Source organism: Cygnus olor, chromosome 24 (assembly GCF_009769625.2).
Source record: "Cygnus olor isolate bCygOlo1 chromosome 24, bCygOlo1.pri.v2, whole genome shotgun sequence".
NCBI lineage: Eukaryota > Metazoa > Chordata > Aves > Anseriformes > Anatidae > Cygnus > Cygnus olor.
In genome coordinates, this window is record NC_049192.1 from 4,617,019 (window position 1) to 4,634,583 (window position 17,565).

A 17,565-nucleotide genomic window follows, 5' to 3' on the forward strand; every position below is an offset into this window, starting at 1 on the left:
GCTGCTGGCTCCCTCCGTCCTGCTCATTGGCTACGCCTCGCCCGGAGGCGTCGCCCGCTCGCAGCGCTATTGGGTGGCTGCGCTTGGAGACTGTCCGCTCTCCCAATCGGCGCCGGGCGGCGGCGGAGCGGGCCGCGCGATTGGAGCGCAGATATGAATTTCAGCTTCTTGCGCGAGCTATTGGTTGGTTCGTAAAGAGGGGCGGGGAGGGGGGCGGGGCTCAGCCTTCCCGCCAACGGAGGGCAGCGCCCATTTTTTCTCCTCAGGCTGAGGGGCCGCGGCTTCCTCATGGCTCCGGGCCGGGGGGCTCCGCGCTGGCCTCCGGTCAGAGCCCGCCCGTGTCTGGCCAAAGCGGCCAGGCAAAGGGCTTGGTGCTTGGGTCACCCCAAACCAGGCAGGCCCTGAGGGAGCTCTGCTCTGGTGGTGGAAGTTACCGGGCTACACCGTGCTTGGCCAACGATCACCAGAAGCAATAGTCACACAACGAGAAGGACTTAAGTCCAAAGAACCTGATCCAGAAAAAACCCTAATAAAATCATTGCGTTTCATGTTGAAATAAATATGTTGAGTAAATGCCCCAATTTAAACCAAGTGCTAAGACGGTGTAAAAACCCTGTGGTGTGTCCCAATATTAATAATAAAATTAATATAAATATTAATATAATATTTAACATTTATATTAACAGAAATACTGATGACATCGCCAAACTTACTTTTTGGTTGGAAAGTGGCAGCTACATGGCATGCATGGGAAGCTTCATAACCGGAGTGCCATGGGAAGCACAGCATCAATTTCAGGAAATCGCTTCTCCCCCTGCTGAGCTAAGCTTTTGAGGGCAGGATACATATTTGAAACAATTTTAAGCAATAACAAAGAAGTAGATTGTGTTTTCCTCTTCCTGTGTAGCTCTCCACTCCTGTGAGCAGCTTCAACAGAAGGGGCACAATGGTTGCTTAACACCTGACGGGAGCCTGATGCAGTTGTGTCAGCTCACCAGGGCCTATAGGTAGCTGGAAAAAGTGACGGAAATTGGTAAACCCCCTCAGTACTACTGAGCTCAAGAGGTTGATAACTAAAACCCGTTAAGGATGCTTCTATCGCTGTCTCTGAAGTCACTGTGATCATTCCAGCACAGGGTGTGGAAATGAAACCTGAGAGGGTACAAACTCAGAATTACTGAAAGAAAAGACGGGCAGAAGGCCTCCAGGAAGCAAGGATCAGAATGAGAGAGAAGGACAGAGAGGTGGAGGGAGGGGGGAAGGCAGAAGTAATATTGATATACTTGTTTTTCCAAAGAATTATGCCAAATGTGAGTAGCTGGCTGAAAAACAGCTAAAATATGACAGTCCTAGGCTGCTTGTATTTAGAGAATTTGGCTGCCTCCACACAAGGGGAAGGTTGACGAGGGTTTGGGGGATGGTGGGGAGCAATCACACATATGAGTACTTATATGTTCAGCAGGATCTACTTTCTTCTGCTCAATAACCATACTGTGAGTATGGAATGGAAACCTTTTTGGAACTGTTAGCTGGATGGTGAGGGCTGTTGACATCAGATGAATACATACAGCTTTGCAATTAGTTTATTTTTAAAATGTCTTCTGTGCTTTTAAGTAATCTAGTCCTCAACAAGCACAAACTATGTGCTTAGTCTTATCAGGTTGGTATATATTTGAATAATGCAATCAACATTAAACTTCTAATAAACCCCCATTCCAGCTGAGCTCTTATAATATGCTCCAGTTGGCTCTGAGACCTGAGAGGACTTGTCTTTCTGTTTTTTTCATTTTCTTTGTTTTATGCTAATTGCTTAGCCTCATTTCATTGAGGTATAATCTTGGCTGCAACGTGCCTTTAGCTTAGTCAGTATCCTCAGTGAAGCTGTTTGGTAGAGAAGAATAGGACAGTCCTCAGAGTCACAAAATCACAGAGTGCTGGAGGTGGGAAGGGCCCCCTGAGTCCCTCCAGTCCCCCCTGCCCCAGCAGGGCCACCCCGAGCAGGGTGCCCAGGGCCACATCCAGGCGGTTTTGGAGCTCCCCAAGGAGGAGACCCCATAGCTTCGGGGCAGCCTGTGCCAGGGCTGCGGCCTCCCAGCACAGCCGTGCTGCTGGGGGTCAGCGGGAGCCTCCTGGGCTCCAGGTTGTGCCCAGCGCCTCTAGGCCTGGCCCTGGGTGCTGCTGACAAGAGCCTGGCTCCGTCCCCTCGTCGCCTCCCTGCAGGAACGTGCAGGCCTTGGGGAGCTGCCCCTGAGCCTCCTCTTCTCCTGGCTGAGCAGCCCCAGCTCCCAGCCTCCGCTCACAGCAGCGATGCTCCAGCCCCTCAGCACGTTCACCACCAGGCTGCCCAGGTCTCTCTCGCGCTGGGGAGCCCAGCACTGGTCCCAGCGCTGCAGGTGCTGAGCAGAGGGGCAGGATCAGCTCCCTCGCCCTGCTAGCAGTGCTTTGCCTGATGCAGCCCAGGACACCATCGGCTTTCTCTGCAGCGAGGGCACAGTGCTGGCTCAATGCCCTAGCTGCCTGAGACATGCAGAACAGAAATCTGCAGTCACCAGTGTTCACACTCAAATGGGAAGGATCACACCTGAAGTGCAAGGCTGTCTTCTGGGACTGCCCTTCCTCCCAGTGATCATACAACATCCCATGAGCTATTACAGCAATTGCTAATGGAAGATAAAAGATGACAATAGCGACAATATTTCAGTTTCTTTAGTCTCTCTTTTTTTAAAAAAAAAAAAAGAAAAGTTACATCTTATTTTTTTCTCGTCCTGCCATCTGTTGTGCTTTTCTCAATGCTTCTCCTGAAAGATAAAAAAGAAAACAGACCAAACTTTATTTCATGATACCACATATTGCAATTGCATTTTAAATATTTCAGTGAGTTTTTTTTTTTTCCTTCTCCTTTAAGCTTACCATTTCAGGCATCAGGTGAGTCTGTGAAAATGTCTTGCTTTCATTCAAAAAATACATTTGGTTCTGGCCTTTCAAATTTCTAAGAAAATCTTCAACCTGTGAGCAAAGTTTGAGCTCGGCTCTAAAATGTACAGACAAGAAGTTTCCACAATGATTTTTTTTTTTTTTTTTAAACTTCATGAAATATAAAATGCTCTGACCTGAAATAACACTCACACTACTCTAACTGTCCTTTCAACTCTGCCAATGCAGGTTAGCAATGGGGCCAGCCCCTGAATTGTCAATGGCACACAATCACACTGTGGTGTTTTATTCTCCTTTATAAATGTCACAGGACCATAAAACCAGAATGGTCAGACAGCTTGCAAAAGCAGGATATGAAAACGGTCTCACTGAGTGAGTGCAGCAAGTGCTCATCTCAGCTTAGTTCACAAGTAAAATTGGACTCAGGCCAGGCTGGGGTATTACAGTATGCCTTGGTCCAGCTTAAACGGAGGTTTTCACATACTTAACTACTCTACTAATTAACTGGTCTGATTTGTCTTAACAGCTCTGGGAAATGGATTTTGGCACAGAGCTCAGCTCTGTAAAGCAGCATTATCCCCGATAATCTGGACTTACCAGGACTGCCCCAGCTGCACAAAGTGTTTCTTGACTTCAGTGAGAAAATCAGGTTTTGGTGCTATTTTGACAAATTGCATACAGCCACTCGGGCACCTGAAATCTGCTCTGTTGTACTGCATGAACTGCAATAAGGCTTCAGTCCCTGGGCTCCAGCGGCATAAAAGGGGCATTGAGACAGTGGGACCAGGCAGCTGGCGGCTTGTGCTGAGTTTGCCTTGGTGTGCCTTGCCATAGCTACACTGACGAGAAATAACGCAGCCCTACAGAAGGTGGTGTTGCTGGATGCCTGGAAAAACATTTCCATGGGACTGAAATGCATTGGATTTAGTCTGACTAAACGTTAATGTAAAGTCCTAGGGGCTATCATGTATCCACAACTTCCTGAATACATTCTCTTTTTTTTTTTTTTTTCTGCTGGATATTATTTCTGAGTGCGGTGTGAGAATTTTTTATATTTCTCCAGAATTTCTCCGCGTCTGGTAACGCTATCAAGGCCCGCAGAGCACAGACTTTGGCTGTGTACCATATTTTCAGTGAATATGACACTTCCAGAAAATGCCAGAGTGCTGTGTACTTGTGACAAAGTCTCAGCAGCTCCACAGTGGGTCTGGGGCTTCTTAGATGAACCATCTTTGAATGTACAACCATGCAGCTCTTACTTTCTGTTCTTTCTGAGAAATGTTGGACAAATGATGCATGCACCAGTGAAATCCTTGATAAAAATGTGATAGCCTTACCCCCGTACCTGTCTGCTAAATGTCAGTGCCAGGTTTGAGATGATCTGGGATTTTCATGCACTATTTTCCAGCACTCTAATTGGCAACAGTGAAATGCTGCAGGGTCTCGACTCCTCATTCCCAGTTCACAGAAAACCCTTGGTGTCCTGCACTGTTACAGGATCGGGTATTTTTTGGGGCTGGCGAGGAGTTCCTTCCAAATCACTTCGCAGGGATCTTGACGTATTTTGCTTTTCTTTTGATCTTCATTTGCAACACGGGGTGCAGCTCCCTTGGGGTCATCCGATCCGGGAGCGTGCCTGACCTCTGGAGGGAGGCCGGCCACCCTGCCTGGGGCCACTCGCCGAGCAGTTTTATGGGGCCTCCGACTTTACGGGGCCTCCGACTGCACGGCTGACCTTTGGCTGCTGCCGAACATGGCTCTGCGAGGCTGGGGAGGGACGAGGTTCCTGACACCAAGCAAAGCAGCGCCTTTGTTAGCTCTTTGGAGAGGTGGAAGACAAAGAGGGCTAAACAGGGCGTTTGTTCTTTTTTTCTCTCCGTAGACTTGCAGGGAATGGCAGATAAGGGAAGTCCGGCTAGCAAGAAAGGGGGAAAGCAGTGCTTCCTGCACGGTGCTATGAGATTTTTCGTTGGTTTAATACTTGCTGCAGTCAGGTCCTGCTTAGCCTAACTCACCTGCCCACTCAGGCCCGGGCACTGCTTACGGACCCCGCTGTCGGTAGCTGCACGAGCAGACAGCACCGTGGCCTTTCCTGCCTGACTGCACTGATGTGAACTAAATGAAGCAGGCAAATCAAGAAAAGATAGCCGGAATGGGAAGCTCTGTTTCGCTAAATCAGCTTCAAATCGCAAACCATTGCAGCTCTATCTGCAGATCTCTCCTTGCCCCCGTGGCCAAGGTACAAAGGGGCCTCGCCGCAGCAGAAGGTGCACACGCAGGAGATTTCCAGTGCCTGTGCAAGCTGAATGTCAACGAGCCCTGCTGGAAGGGAAGGCAAACCCTGCGCTGCCACGGCTGCGGGGTAGGGCCCTACAGAGGGACTGCCTGGGCAAGTGGGGTGCACCCGAGCACCTGGGGTGCTCAGGTCCCAGAGGGACACTGCAAATGTTGTGGCAAATCAGCTCATATCGCGGGGCTTTGATTGCAGTGTGGAATGTTTATCCCATCACACGTACCTGGGCATTTTGTCTCAAGTGCTGCGCATTGCAAGCAGAAAGGAAAGGCTTGGGGAAGACGCACAGCACGTGGAAACGCTTGTTCCACTGATCTCAGGCCAAACCTCCACGGGAGGACATGGATTCTCCATGAGGGTTTTGGGAATGTGTGCCAAGAAATATCTTTCATTTAGAGCTGAAAAATATCCAACTACATGGAGCTGAATTAATTTCTGACCTAAACACTCCCCGTTCCAGATGGGCTGGAGATCTGTAGATATGGGGCTGATGACAGAACATGTAGCTGCAGTGGGTCGGACGAGGTAAGCAATTGTTCCTCTCCTGAACGCTGAATGTGTTCGGTAGGCATATCTCTAATTATATGATTACAGCCTGTTTATACCCGGTCCTCTCCCTTGCAGGGAGTGTCAAAACAAGTGGAAGGATGTGCTTGAGTTGCCAAATTGGAACCCCAAAGGGCTGGGCTCTCCTTTTGTTTTGCGAGATTTCCTACGTGATAGTCAGCAGAACTGCAACAGAACGCGCGTACACGGGAGATTAATATTGCACTGGCAAGTTTAATATCAGCATTCTCTACCTTGATCATTTGACTTTGTAACCTTAATGGGCTATTAATGTAGCTTCTTTGCAGGTAATCCTTAAATAAGTTCCTGTTTTAATGGCCTTAAATACATTCCCTATTTTTAAATATTTCATTATTTGCTCTTCCAACTGTTTTAATCCTGCTCGTGCAAGCATGGACTTTGCTACCTGCCCTATTTTTTGTTTTCCACAAGTCCACATTGCAGGGGCTGAATCCCTGCTTGTTTTAAATGCTGCTTCAGCTCTGCCTTTCACAGGGTAATTCTTGCCTACCTGCCTGGGGTAACAAACCTCCAGCAGACATCTGTAGGAGCTGAAACAGTTTCTCTGTCAAGCCCAGTTATTTGTTTATTTATTTATTTATTTTACACTTAAAGGCCTTCAGAATTACTCACCTAATTGCAATGCCATCTCTGTATGGAGAGTTTTGTGCTGCTGTGCTTGGTTTTGGTACCCCTCCATCTCAAATTATGCCAGAGTTTGGTATTGCCTGTCCTGGTTAAATGTATGGGCCCAGGTTCTGTTAGTTACCTGGATGTAAACTGACTCTAGCCTATAATTTATTTTTCATTCCCCATCACTAACTTTTGATTAAGATACTGAAAATAAACCTTGTCTTGCTGCAACTTCAGGCCTTTTTTTTTTTTCTTTTTTAGAGGGGGTAACTGAAATCACTCATTAGACTTGACCTCTCTCTCTCTAGTTAACCTTCTTCCCCCAGTCAAACAGTAACCTTGCCTCCCAACTCATTTGTATTTCTAGTGTTTGGACGTTCTCATCTGTACTGATGCCATGCTGCATGGTTCTTTCGACCAAGCAACACCTCAGCTGGTGCTGCAGTTGGCCGACACGGCAAACAGCTCCCATTGCAGCCCAGAGCTGCCAGTGGCAGCACAGGCTGGGTGAAGCGACACAGATCTGAGTCTGTTCCTCCATCTTAAGTGCACACAGGGCTTTTTCAAAGAGAATCCATTGGGTTCGTGACCAGGTAGGAACAGAAGCTCCGTGGCCTGTCTCAGATCCGAGATGTGGTGAACTCACGGTGACACCAACCAGCTGCAGAGGAGCATCGGAACAGAGCTGGGCATTCGTTTCCCCACGCACCTTGAAGATTTAAGTGCACTGACTGCGCCAGAGAGCTCCGGGTGGCACAGTAGCCTGCTGAGGGTATGCACACGAGGCACAGCCGGGACCCCACTGCAACCAGTGCACCCAGTCCAGCACTGCATCAGCCTTGTGAGCAGCTGCCTGTGGCGACAACCAGGCTTCGCTGACAGCTGTTACAACACCAGTTAAACATTAGTTTGGCTACAGCAGCAGCACGATAAATCTGATTGGAAAGGCAGGGGGTGCCAAGAAACGGATGCCAAGAAATAGAGCGAGAGGTTCCCAGCTGACAGGAGCTGCGCTTTGTGCTGTGCTGCTCCAAGTGCTGCGATGGGCACGGTGGCTTCACCTCTCCCAAAGTCGGGAGCTGGGGCTCAGGCACAGGCCAGCTGCACGCAGACATTGCCTTTTGGCACTAGCGTACAGGGTTTTCAATATAAATCCCCAAATCCCAGCAGGCCTCTGGAGAGACGGGATGGGACCAGATCCCTCTGAACGGTGCTGGCATCGTGGGGGCCTTGCACAGCATCAGCCCCAGGGAGACCTGTGGCTGCAGAGGGATCGAGCCTCCAAACTGCCTGCTGACACCTGCAGCTGTCTCCCTCCCAGCTGTTCCTCACCAAGGGAGGTTCCTTCACCAGCCTGAAGCCACTTTCCCCAAACATCTTTTCTTCCCTGGAGCAGAGTTGTGTGTTTGCTGACTCCTGGCACTTCTGTCCTCGTAGCCTTTTTGGTGCTAGTCCCTTGGATCCGTCACAGCTTGACAGAGACCAGAGTCCTTCTGCCCGTGTCAGAGAACAGGAGCCACAGACTGCTCCCTCCCCAGGAAAGCACGAGGCAGCTCTTGGAGCCACGTCTTCATGTGCCATTGCCAGAGATTCCAAAGTAACCAGAGGCTCTGCAACGAGCTGTGGTCTGGCTGTTTGCCATGGAAAGAGCATGCTCTTAATAATGTTCCAGGCAGCGTGCAGAGCCAGCTGCTCCAGGAGGAGACAGATACCTGCATTGACATGGCTTTGCTTGTTTTCCCTTGCTCTAAGGGCATCTCTTCCAGCTGCGCTTGAACAATTGCAGGGGGTTGCTCCTGGCAGCACGCACACGAGCGCTTTGCCTCTGCACGCACAGGGATTAAGGCAAGCAACTGTCTCCCTTCCTCCAGGGGAATTCAGAGCCTCCTGGAAGATAAGGAACATGAAAGCGGGAACAGAAACACAGCTGAGTATACACACACTCCCTGCTGCTTCCCCAGTGAGAAGCGGGGATAAACACACCCGTGCGGGAGCGCTGCTAGCACGGCCGCTCGTCCCAGGGCCTGCGGCTCCCCTTGCTGCCACAAATGGCTCTGAAAGACTTTTCAAGGACAGACGTTGCCTGCAGTTCTGACCTGTCCTGCCAGACCAACACCCACCAGGAAGGCAGGAGGCTGGAAAAAATACAGCTCCGGCTCTCACTGCTTTGGCCTCCTCTGGCGGCTGAGCTGCGGCTGCATCGGTCAGAACTTGCCCCGCTTTCAGGCCCAGCTCATTTATGGGACGGGAGCCTGCCTCGAGCTGTTCCCCTTCACCCCAGCCAACACATCTGAGAGACTCCTGCCAAGGAGGGAAGGGTTGCTGTCTGTTTCTCCATGCAGCAGCCATATCGGAATGGTTCATATTGAACCGAAGACAAAACTGAAGCCCCCAGAAAGCGACCGTGATGTGTGATCGAGGGATAGATCCTCTGCCTCGAGCTGTTACCCCCCCCCCCCCCATTTAGCACCCTCTGAGCTTCAGACGTGCAGTATTTAAAAATCAGGTTTCAGCAGCCCGTAGAGCTGACTGTGCCATTCCAGATGACGCATTAGAAAGATGCGGGAACCAAATTCTCCAAGGGGCCTCCTGCATCCCCTCTTAGGAGATGAAAACATGATCTGAGCAACCCAGAAACCTGTTCGACTCCTCCTCTGCGATTCATTTAGGGACCAAAGCACTTCATTTTTACGCCCTGCGTGGCCTTTAAAGCAAGACACGTTTTCGGATGCCCATGCATTTCACCCAAAGCACACCTATGAGAAGACAACCTTGGCTTCTTTCACCCAGCTGGGGGCTGCAGCCCCACCGCTCAGTGATCTGCGCTGCCAGGCCACCACCTCCCCACTCTCTACCCTCTCCGACACAAAAAGGTCCAGCAGCACTTGTGAGAAAGCTGCACTTTAAGAACCCGGCCGAGGTGCAGCTCAGCACAAAAGTATCATTTATGCTGAGACGCACGACAGAAATTGGTTAAAGGAGCATAAAGCTGGCTTTTATGAAAATCTTGCTCTCTTTGCACTTTTGTGGTAAGTTCCACTCGTCTGTTGTGGTTTCTTTCCATGGCCCCCAGCAACTGCAAAATACTTGGTGGTTTGGTGTTCCTTTGATTCTAGGCTTTGGCCATTATTAACCTGGCTTTGCAGGAGACAGGGAAGCATTTCCCTGCACTATTTGTTTACGGACCCTGCAGCTATTTCCTATTATTTCCTATCCTCCTACTTTTCTTGTTCTTGCCAGGGAGTGAATTGTCAGGCACGTAAAACAACACGCAGAGACTTTTTATAATACGTTTCAGATATCCCACTTCTCCTAAACACTCACACATTGTAAAAACTGCCCATGCTGATATGGCAGCGTCTGTCACGCAGCGTAACAGAGCTCTGCGGCTCTGAGGAAATAAGCAAGGCAAGACGAGTGGGAGATGTAATTCCAGAGCTCTGTCTCCTAGTAAACCTGGCCCTGTTTTTGTCATTCCACAGCCCTTTCCTCAACTCTGCTGAGCTCCTTGATGTGCTACATGCTGGCAGGAGGTTCCAGATGCATCGAGCTGCAGAAATTGCAGAGATCCTACCTTAAGCCCTCCTGGCTGCCTACACGATGACAAACTGAATGTCAGAGCTCTAGAACTGCAAAGTCCCCCTCCAAGTTATTTCTTAACTGCCCGCGTTGTCTTCCTTGCTCTGCCAAGGATTTCTTCTGTTAAGAGATGAGGACTCGTGGAGACGCCCTGGTGTTGTCAGGCCCAGAAACCAAGACCTTTTTGCTGACCTGCAGAGCTAGGGAAAGAAGGGGGCCTCGATTTCCAGTCCCCGCTCCAAGCACCACTTGCCTACTTCCATGAAACGCACCTTAAAGAGGGAAAGGTGTGAATGCAACCTCTCACCAAGGGGTGACTTGCGGCAGTTACCAGAGACAGATTTCACAGCCTCCTGCTGCCCAGCATAGGAAGACCCTCGTCTCGTGAGTGAAGTCTGTGCAGCTATTTACGTAGAAGAATCCATTTCCAGATTAATTTAAAAGCAATCTTCACGTGGAAATAAGGGTTTCTGCTCTATCTTGTTGATGATAAAGATGGGCTGCAAGATGCGTGTTAACAGGTCTTACGTAAGCATTTCCTGTACCTGAAGTCTGGCTCTCGTCCTTTTTTTCTTTCCTAGAAATTCCTGCAGGCCACTGGAAAACAGTTTTGCAACATGCTAGATAAACAGTGAAAAGATTATATATGTGGGGCTAAATTTTTGTTAGTTCCTGCTAACACAAGGACTGTTCAGCACTACACTAGATGCTCCCAAATCTGATGTTGCTGCCTATTGCATGCAAGCAATCCCCCTCGAGGCAAGATTTGCTGACTGCAGACATTCTTCCTCTACAGCTCAGTTAATATCACAGTGGAACTGCCCAGTCTGAAATTCCACGCAATGCTGCTTTTTCCCCCTTTTTTTTTTTTTGGGGGGGGGTACTCTGGGTGATGGGCTCCTGCAAAACCCTGCTGCATGGCTGCACCTTTGTTGGGAGGAGGTCCCTGCCTGCGCTGCGTGGACTTCAGGGCTGCATCCCACAGCTTCTCCGTGCTGCAGGAAGCCAGGATCCTACCTGAGACTGAAAGATCCCAAGAACTCGTGATGCAAGTTTCCTAGAGTGAATTCCCAGCGCGTTGCATGTTTCCTCTTAGCATTTCCACAATCTCCAAAATCTCTCTACGTGATCCTAACTAGGAAAAAATCAGCAGGAACCACAAACCTGGGGCCCCTGGAGGATGCAGCCACTCGGCGCATCTCTCACGCTGCGAGGCTGGAGGAGTTTCCTTTCCCATCTCTGAGCATCACTGCAGTGGATTCGAATCCCTGCCACGCTGATTTGAAGGCTTTGACCTGAGATCTCCCAGCTCTTCAGGAAGCATTCTACTGCTGGGAAAGGCTGCTTTGAGCTTTCCTGTGTATTCGATGTGAAACTGTTGAGAGAACTACTGCAAAGGCAGCCCCATTCAGACAAAGCAGTGACCTCTACCACTCCTGCTTGGGCCATCCTCATAGAAGAGAAGCCCAAAAGTGCTGTGAATCACCCCAGAACTGCTGCACCTCAGAATGCCACGAGAGCAGCCGGCACTGTCTCAGAAACAGCAGCATCCTCCACAGCGTTGGGGCAAATATTTAACGCTGATTAGCACTTCAGCTTTGCAAATTTAATGTCAATGAAAGTCAGTCGTTGAATCCCACTACTGAAATAAATCTCCTTCACTTCTAAAGACGTTGCTATTGATATTATTTAAAAAACAAAACAAAACAAAAAAACCCACCACAACACCCACACTGTTCAAATATGCAAAACTTACCAAAGATTGGATTGTCTACAAGACAGAGGCATCTTCTTTATTTATTGTTTCCTCTAATGCTGTCACATTGTCTGTTTCTGTTTTCTTCCCAGGTCACCAGTAAAGCTGCCTCCACCTCTGCTCCACCCCAGTGCCACCCACTGATGGTTGCCCAATATCAGGATTTCACACACGTTTTTTGAGAGGTGTCATTTACTCAGCATTAGCTGATATCCCCAAGCCTGTCCTGCACAGTGATGTCTTAAAAACGAAACTACTGCACAGTACATTTTATATTGCAGTAACATAGACCAGAATCTAGCTATTATAGGTCAAAACACATCCCTAGTAAACAAACCAAGTGACAAAGTGACATTGAAGTGATGCGATCCCACTATTTCTTTGTGCCTGTGCAGAACCCACATGAAGCTCTCCTGCCCTTCTCGGTTACATTTCCTCAATGAAGCTGTTCAGCTACAGAGCTTAGGGCTAAACAAGCAGAAGGGCACGAAGAAAGCAGCACAGTTTTCATGTTGTACGTGCCTGTGACACATTTAGCAAGGGCACAAGACTCACTTTCTACCCCAGCGAGAGCCTTAATCACCAGATTACAAAGGTATACTCTCCCTCCCACTGATGGCCCACAGCTGAGGTTCGTAACAGAGCAGCCCCAGAACAGCCAACGTCTCGGTTGCTTTACCTTTATATTAAGGCAGAGTCTTCAAACCTGAAAAGTGCAGGTGCTCGAGCACTGGAAAAGAAAGGACTCGTTTCTCCCTCACCTGCTGTCATCAACCCAGACCAGGATGCCTTTTGGGATAATCTACCTGAGGCTGTGCCTGCCTTAGGCTCCTGCCACCAAAATGGTTTCAGGAGAGAGAAGTGAGGCAAAAGCCTCTCCCATAGCCATAAGGAGCAACATTTTTAATCTTTACCTACGACAGATCTTGATTTGGTGGTGAACAAAGAACTTCGTCGCCCCAGCACAATGCCAGCTGCATCAGTACCCCAAGTGTTTACTAGCACAGCATACTGATACACCTGCTGCAGCAAGACGTTCTCTGGAGATGTGCCTCAATACAACCACTGTAAAGCTGCTCCGTTATTCATACAAGAGTTTGCAAACCGAGAGTACAAACTGGACCGTGACTGCCAAAAGACTGAGAACTGTGCCTGCTGCAGGCTCCTTCAGTTTTCAGTCAGCTTTGTGCCCATCTTTTGAAAGAGAGAGGCCAGCACTGGATGCAATATCCCAGCACTGCTCTTGCCAGCTGCTTTTACAGAAGAGGAATCGTCTCCTGACATTTCTGTTTAATATGCACACAGCTGTTTTGACATTCTTCAGCACTGAGACACTCGGTCATCAGACGCTGCTTGTCCAATGATTCAAATCCTTTTCAGGATGGAATCTCTTCACTCTTCCTTCCTGGACATACCATGGGCTTGCATTTTCTTTATTTGCCATTCTATCAGCGAGCTCTAGCTGTATCTTATTTTATTTCCAAGTACTCAGTTAATATAATCACGTTAGTTAAAATGCCTTACACACGCTTTAGGTGCCATATACTCTTACAGGTTACAGTTGTCAAGTAGGATGAGGTTTTAGAGAACCTAAATGTTAAGGTTTGGGGCAGGGTACATCTCTGAAAATCAACAGAAGATACAGCCTTAAACCCTACAATTGCTTTGGGTGCAGTTTAGACAATTTATGCGGCCACCATGATTCAACACAGCAGTCCTCTTCTCCTCTTGCCCTTGTGCCAGCATCCGCGTTTATAAGACTGTGTCACAAACCAATCAGACTGAAAGACAGCCTACCACATGGAAACAGCTGCCACACGAGGAAGAAGTGACAGAGAGCAGCCAAGAAGGCCTGGGACCGCTTCTAGCAACAGTGGCAGATCAAGCTACTTGGTGAAACTGTCACAGTGAGCTGTCCCTGCGGGTCACTGGTGACCTCCCACCAGCGACACCCTCCCCACGTGGGCTCTGGTGAGGAGCCAGCTGTGCCGATGCTGTGTTTCTTGGTTAGTTTATGGATCAGTGCCCCGGGCTGGGGCAGCCAGCAGGGCTGTAAGTCAATAAAGCCGTGGCGTAGCCAGGCTGTGGTCAGTCAGGCGCAGGGTGGCCAAGCCGTGTTCACCCAGCTGGGCTTCAGTTCAGCCCCTCGAGCTGTCCGGTAGCAGGGCGGCTGGGCTGCAGGGCTTCCTGGCAGCCAGTGCTCATCACCCCCGTCCCCAGCCCAGGCCGCGTCGCCGCTGTCACTCGTGTGCCACGCGCTCCAGTGCCACGTAGAAGCTGTCCTTGTCGTCCAGGCAGTGCCAGCCGATGGGCCCCGCCTCGCAGTCGGCGCACACCAGGAACTTGACGTTGCCCACGTCGCGGGTAAAGCCCACGTTCTCAAAGGAGAACATGTCGCGCACCAGCCAGTGCTCCTGCACCACATCCCCGCCGCTCACTGCTGCCGCCACCGCCTTCTTCCTCATGGCGGGCAGGAGGAGCTGGGGGGAACACGGCATCACCGCCCTGCCTGCGGGGACACCACCGATTCTCTGCCCCCCGCCTCCCCCCACCTCTCTGCCCCCCTATTCCCCCTTCCTACCTCCCTCTGCCTCCCACCTCTCCTTCTGCATCCCCTACTTCTCTGCCCTCCATCTCTGTCCCCCCACCTCTCTGCCTCCCCCCAACCTCTCTGCCCCCCATTCCCCTTCTCTGTCCCTCCCCTCTCCCTCTGCCCCCCCATATCCCCCCTCTGCCCCCCAAGCCTCTTTCTGCCTCCCTCCACCTCGCTGCCCCCCATTCCTCCTCTCTGCCCCCCACATTCCCTCTGTGCCCCCCAACCTCCCTCAGCCACCCCCCGCTCCCTTTTCCCCCTTTTGCTCCCCCTTCCCCCTCTCTTCCTGTACTCCCCCACCTCTCTGCCCCATTCCCCCTCTGCCCCCCAAGCCTCTTTCTGCCTCCCCCCACCTCACTGCCCCCCTGTCCCTCCTCTCTGCCCCCTCCCCTCTCCCTGTGCCCCCTCCCCATCCCCTCACCTCCCGCCGAGCGAAGGTGGCGGCGCCGGGCAGCAGCACCCTGGAGCCGCAGCGCTGGCACAGCACCGCCTTCAGGTTCCGGCCCTGCGGGCACACCAGCTCGGCCGAGCCCGGCGCGGCGGGAGGAGAAGGAGAAGAAGGGGCAGGAGGGGAAGGAGCGGCAGGGGCAGCGGCAGAAGGGGACGGAGGCGCCGCCGCCGCCGCCGGCTCCATCCCGGCGCAGGCCGCCGCCATGGCCGCGCAGGCGCGCTGAGGCCGCCACCGCCCTGAGGAGCGGAGCTGGGCAGTGACGTGAGGCAGCGCCGTGCGCATGCGCTGTGCGGGAGCGGCGCTGAGGGGCTCCCCCTCATGTCGGCCCCCCCTCCCCTCAGGTCATCCCCCCCCCCCCCATCAGGTCACCTCCCCTCAGATCATCGCCCCCCGGATCTCCCCCCCACACATCACCTCAGATCACCCCCCTCAGATCACCCCCCCACATCACCCCTCTCACATCACTCCCCCCCCCCCCGAAGATCCCCCCCCTCAGCCCGTGTGGCCGCACCCAGAATCACAGAATCATCTAGGTTGGAAGAGACCTCCAAGATCACCGAGTCCAACCTCTGACCTAACACTAACAAGTCCTCCACTAAACCATATCACTGAGCTCTAAGTCTCAACGTCTTTTAAAGACCTCCAGGGATGGTGACTCAACCACTTCCCTGGGCAGCCCGTTCCAATGCCTAACAACCCTTACGGTAAAGAAGTTCTTCCTAATATCCAACCTAAATCTCCCCTGGCGCAACTTTAGCCCATTCCCCCTTGTCCTGTCACCAGGCACGTGGGAGAACAGACCAACCCCCACCTTGCTACAGCCTCCTTTAAGGTACCCGTAGAGTGCGATAAGGTCTCCCCTGAGCCTCCTCTTCTCCAGGCTGAACAATCCCAGCTCCCTCAGCCGCTCCTCGTAAGACTTGTTCTCCAGACCCCTCACCAGCTTTATTGCCCTTCTCTGGACTCTCTTAAGCACCTTGATGTCCACCCGGGGCGCTGTGCCCAGTGCTGGGCTCCCCAGGACACGAGGGACACGGAGCGAGTCCTGAGGAGCGTGCTGAGGTGACCGGGGCCAGGGGCACCCCGGTACAGGCCGAGAGAGCTGGGGCTGCTCAGCCTGGAGGAGAGAAGGCTGAGGGGAGACCCATCCGTGTGTATAAATGTCTGAGGGCAGGGTGTTGGCAGGATGGAGCCAGTCTCTGCGGTTGTGCCCAGCGACAGGACGAGAGCCAGCGGGCACAAACTGAAGCCCAGGAGGTTCCGGCTCAATATGAGGGGCACCTCTGTGCTGTGAGGTGACAGCACTGGGACAGGATGCCCAGAGGCTGTGGGGTCTCCTTCCCTGGAGATATCCAAAACCTGCCTGGCTGCCATCCTGCGCAGCGTGCTCGGGGTGACCCTGCTGGGCAAGGGGCTGGACCAGGTGATCCCCAGACCCCTTCCCACCTCGGCCATTCTGTGACTCTGTGAGGTGGACGGAGACGTTCCTACGTGAAGTGGGGCAGTTTCATAAGCTGGCAGCGACCAGTTGGCAGCCAAAATCTGTTTGTTTGCTGGCCAGCTGGGCCCTGCAGGGACAGGCAGGGCCTGACTTGTGGTGTCTGGGAAGGACGGAGGGCAGGTGGTTCCTGCGGGGCTGCCGCGGGTGTTTGCTTTGACCCCATTTCTGAGAGCCTGGGCTGAGCTCGCTCCAGGACAATGCAGCTCATGGAGGCACAGAGGGAACTGATCCAGTGGGGAAAGAGGGGGGAAGAGCGCACTGGAAGGGGCAAGGTGCTGACATTCAGAGCACAATGGTTTCCAGGACAAGAAGCTGGAGTTCGTTCAGCCTGACCCTGACCAGACAGCAGGAGGCTGTGCCAGGGACTCCAGGCAGCTGTGCAGGAGGAGCCCAGGTCCTGAGGCCCAAGTGACTTCAGCTCACCCGTTACCGAGTGTGAGGCCCTGTGGGTTTGTGCTGATCTCAGGACCAGCTGGGGGCCCGCTGTTAGCACTGCTGGAAAAAGGGAAGTGGCCCAGTTGATTGGAGCCACTGCTTTGTCCGGGGTACAACACAGAAGAGCCCCGGTTCCAGCTTTTTCCTGACTGTATCATAAACATGCACCATTCTCTTGCTGCCTCCTGAATGGCTGCGCCTGAGAACTTTCAGGAGGAGCCAGAAAGGGAACAGATGTTCAAGGTACTAAATAGGACACAGGATTTCATCAGAAATCCAGCTGATGAAAGGCTCCAGCTTGGGCAGTCCCAGAGCCTTGGCTGCTGCATTATTGACTGCAGCTCTACTCTCTGCCAGGAGCTGGAAAGTGAGCGTCGCTGTTTGACACAAACCCATCATACTGTGGATCCTGTGGGTATTTGTGAGGCTGAGCATGGGCATCGGAGCTCCTGAGCCATCTCTGGGCTTGCAGGGCTGAGAGGAGGGCGGAGGCAATAAAGGTGGCGTGAAGCTCACCAACACCTGCTGTAAGCAGCCCCAAGGCACCCACTACTCAAAAGCAAGTCCTGCAAACCACCTGCAGAAAGATTTGCAGTTGGAGCAGACAGCTTTGCTGTCACTGGTCTGCAAGGATCAAACCCAGCTCCTTTCCAAGCAGATTTTGATCTGTTCCGTTTTTCCTTCAGTGACAGCCTGTGAGTTTTCTCACCTCCAGCTATGCCCAGATGCAGACCATTTTGCACATTTATATTGTTCATTACCTACTTGGAAACATCAATTCCTCTTCAAACCCTTCGGTACATCCTGTTCCAGAAAGGCAGTG

The 17,565-nt window shown here is 51.8% G+C and overlaps 2 protein-coding genes across 2 annotated transcripts; both read right to left on the bottom strand.

The window, feature by feature from the left end:
- Positions 1-4,848: 4,848 nt before the first annotated feature.
- LOC121059108 lies at positions 4,849-11,817 on the bottom strand. The gene is made up of 2 exons (XM_040535520.1): positions 11,763-11,817; positions 4,849-11,362 (listed from the first exon to the last, which is right to left on the bottom strand). Exon 2 carries the CDS (start codon positions 8,888-8,890, stop codon positions 7,571-7,573), a length of 1,320 nt encoding a protein of 439 aa, XP_040391454.1. The 5' UTR covers positions 8,891-11,362; positions 11,763-11,817; the 3' UTR covers positions 4,849-7,570.
- A 1,406-nt stretch (positions 11,818-13,223) lies between these two features.
- On the bottom strand, positions 13,224-15,058 carry RABIF (RAB interacting factor). Its single transcript, XM_040535523.1, has 2 exons — positions 14,777-15,058; positions 13,224-14,242 (listed from the first exon to the last, which is right to left on the bottom strand). The coding sequence occupies exons 1-2, from the start codon at positions 15,008-15,010 to the stop codon at positions 14,003-14,005; spliced, it is 474 nt and encodes a 157-aa protein (XP_040391457.1). The 5' UTR covers positions 15,011-15,058; the 3' UTR covers positions 13,224-14,002.
- Between the last annotated feature and the right edge of the window lie 2,507 nt (positions 15,059-17,565).

Bases quoted from the DNA above. Each gene is read 5' to 3' on its own strand.
- LOC121059108 (XM_040535520.1), bottom strand. From the start codon at position 8,890: ATGGGGGGGGGGGGGGTAACAGCTCGAGGCAGAGGATCTATCCCTCGA.
- RABIF (XM_040535523.1), bottom strand. From the start codon at position 15,010: ATGGCGGCGGCCTGCGCCGGGATGGAGCCGGCGGCGGCGGCGGCGCCT. The intron at 14,243-14,776 runs GTGAGGGGATGG...TGTTCCCCCCAG, and splicing joins CCACCTTCGCTCGGCGGGAG to CTCCTCCTGCCCGCCATGAG.